We start from the raw sequence: 3137 nt of genomic DNA, 5'->3' as shown, positions 1-3137 counted from the left end.
CGGACGAAGATGAACCGGGCGAGAAGGTTCCTGCATCGGGGCAGGGAGGACCAAGGGGCGCTCAGCGACTCCGAGTGCCAGCCTACCAATTGGCGGCACAGGTACTTCAGAGACGCGAACAGTAACCACGCTAAAGTGTTGGAATACGTGACCGCCCATCCCCAAAGCCCCAAGGATTCGCCGACCAAAACTCCCATAAATAGCCGCGGAGGTAGCCTGAATCTTGGGAAGGAGTCGCAGAGGTACAGGGACAAGTTGTCCCAGGGCCAGAATCAGGAGAGGTACAAGGAGGACAAGGTGGCCGCTTTGAAGAGGGAGGATAAGATGCACAAGAGTTTCAGGCATCGCGACGATTCTTACAGGGAGGGGAAACCTTTGTCCAAAGAGGTGACCGTCTACAGAGAGAAATCGAGATCGAGGAGTTCGGAGCTGGCCGGAAGTCAGGAGAGCAGTTCGACGGTTGCCAGTCGTGATTCGGATCAGGAGGAGGATTCGCCGAGGCACAAGGGTACCGTTGTCAGGTGGCACAGTTTCCAGAGGGGATCCCTGTACCCGGAGCCGCTCGATCCCCTGTGCCCACGAGCCATGGCCTCGATGTCGTGCGGCCAACTGTTGGTACTGAGGAAGTTGGCTCTGTTAAAGCTGACCGCTTGCATGGAACGATATTGCCCGACTCATCGTACCGGATGGAACTGGGAGCTGCCCAAGTTCATCAGGAAGATAAAGACCCCCGATTACAAGGACAAGACGGTGTTTGGGGTACCGTTGCTGTTGTCCCTGCAGAGAACCGGCCAGGCCTTGCCAAAGTGTATTCAAATAGCGCTCAGATGGCTGAGAGCGAACGCCCTCGACCAGGTTGGGATCTTCAGGAAGAGCGGGGTCAAGTCGAGGATACAGAAATTGAAAATGATGACCGAGACTTTGGGGGATAACATCAATTTCGATGGCCAGCAGGCGTTCGACGTGGCCGATCTCGTGAAGCAATATTTCAGGGAATTACCGGAAGCTCTGTTAACCAACAAATTGTCCGAGACCTTCATCGCTATATTCCAACGTGAGTAGCTAGAATATTCTTCGCATTCGTTTTGGTATCGTCTTGGGACCGATCGATCGATGATTTATCGGCAAGTGGACGGGAGTTAATTACAGGTGATAATTGTTGCAGACGTACCTGTTAAGCTGCGACCGGACGCTGTGCAATGCGTGCTCCTTCTTCTGCCAGACGAGCATAGGGAGGCGTTGGAGACTCTGCTCGATTTCTTGAACCACGTAGCGAGCAACGCTCCCTACAACCAAATGACAGCCTCGAACCTGGCCGTGTGCCTGGCACCGAGCCTGTTCCACTTCAACCACAGTAACACGAACGTGACCAACAGGTCGAGCAGCGTATCGCCACGTAGGAGAAAGACCGTGGGCATTCCCGATCAGAGGGAACTGTCGGAAAACAAAGCCGCTCACGACTGTCTTCTGTATCTGGTCAAGATGCATCGTGAATTATTCATGGTGAGTGGCTCGATGCCGAACGTCCAGGTCGTTCGAGAGGAGTCGTTCATCCGTCGTCGTCTCGAATCGGCGATTGTGATCAAATTCGAATTCGAGATATATATATATATATCCTCGCGAATCGAAAAGGAAATACGAGTTAATTCTTTTTTCTCTTGGTTGAGCCAGGTTTCTTCGGATATGTTGATGCAGTGTCATTTTAATTATATGGAAGAAAGCGTGCCGGTCGCCTTGGAGGAATTGGGATCCGAATTGAAGCAAGATTGGAGAGGATACCTTTACGCGTGTACCACGGCTTTGTTGAAAGAAGCGCGTGAGAAGTATGTATATTATACTCGAACGTATCTCTGAATTGTTTACGAAGAAACATTAATTCTTTTCCTTTCTTTTCGCAGAAGTCGGGGATGGGTCACCGTGAACAATCCAGCCGACAGTACGGTAGAGATGGCGTACAAGAAAGTAGGTGACGGACATCCACTTCGACTGTGGCGAGTGTCGACTGAGGTTGAAGCTCCACCGAACGAGCTTCTTCATCGTGTACTGAGGGAGAGGCATATCTGGGATCCTCAGCTTTTGAAGTATAGATTGGTCGCCAAGCTGGACACCAACGTGGAGGTCTTTCAATACGCCACTGGGAACATGAGTCCTCTTCCTGCCAGGGATTATTGTGTGCTAAGGTGTGTTTTGAATTTATTCTCAACAGGAATGGAACGTGACAAATAGCGAAATTGATTTATAAAGAGTTATTGTTGTAAAAGAGGGGGAGGATCGATTGTTGTAAATTATGTAACGTTGCATTACATAACATTGCATGCAGATCCTGGCGTAACGATCTCCCCAAAGGGGCCTGCGTCATCGTAGAAACGTCCGTGGAACATCCGGATGCTCCTGTTATGCTTGGTGGAACGCGTGGTATTGTTTTAGCATCGCGCTATCTCATCGAACCTTGCGGTAGTGGTAAATCACGGATCATGCACCTTTCCAGAGTGGATACAAAGTATATATCTTTTTTATTTCGCTTTCATTCCATTTATATATATATCGAGAATTTTTATTCAATTTCTTCTTACTAACGTCTATCTTCTTTTTTTTTGCAGAGGACGCACTCCAGAATGGTATAACAAAAGCTATGGTCACCTTGCTGCCCTTCACCTCAGTAAAATTCGCAATTCCTTCAAGCACACGACAGACGGTCCCGAGAGTAAAGTCTGAGAGGAAGCAACCGTGCAACGATCACCGTTGCACGGTCCTCACACGACTCTAGAGGAACAGGATGATCAAAATCAGGAACACAGGATCCTAAAGGATGTGCGACAGGTTCAACCTACCATTGACGAGGAATAAAAGTAACATCGATGGTCGTATCTAATTTCATCGATATCATGATCAAGAATTTAGAGGATATCGAAGAAAATAATGGATCTACGAGAAAAATTCAACTCGTTATCGAAGATGAACCCCATCGCGCGTTTCTCGAGTTGATTAAAACAATACTTATAAAAGAAAATGGAGGAAGCGAAAAAAGAAAAGAAAATAGAAGAAACAAGAAACGTTAACGATACCATGCACAAGCTTTAATCGATGTGAAGCAATTTTTGTTGAAGCCTGAGATGTATAGCGTTAGACGTCGAATT

The 3137-nt window shown here is 48.0% G+C and overlaps 1 protein-coding gene across 1 annotated transcript in view; it reads left to right on the top strand.

Moving 5' to 3' along the window:
- Positions 1 to 3051, top strand: part of LOC102678781 (rho GTPase-activating protein 7-like) — a 212828-nt gene extending 209777 nt beyond the window's left edge. Inside the window, exons 10-15 of the mRNA XM_006621078.2 lie at positions 5 to 1054; positions 1166 to 1503; positions 1672 to 1823; positions 1899 to 2180; positions 2321 to 2500; positions 2601 to 3051. Of these exons, the coding sequence (XP_006621141.1) occupies positions 5 to 1054; positions 1166 to 1503; positions 1672 to 1823; positions 1899 to 2180; positions 2321 to 2500; positions 2601 to 2715 (2117 nt within the window). The 3' untranslated portion in view covers positions 2716 to 3051. The remainder of the gene's footprint in view (positions 1 to 4; positions 1055 to 1165; positions 1504 to 1671; positions 1824 to 1898; positions 2181 to 2320; positions 2501 to 2600) is intronic.
- The last annotated feature ends 86 nt before the right edge of the window (positions 3052 to 3137 follow it).

The sequence above is a fragment of the Apis dorsata genome, unplaced genomic scaffold (genome assembly GCF_000469605.1).
Source record: "Apis dorsata unplaced genomic scaffold, Apis dorsata 1.3 scaffold_577, whole genome shotgun sequence".
Classification (NCBI taxonomy): domain Eukaryota; kingdom Metazoa; phylum Arthropoda; class Insecta; order Hymenoptera; family Apidae; genus Apis; species Apis dorsata.
This window is presented reverse-complemented; position numbering and strand designations above follow the sequence as displayed.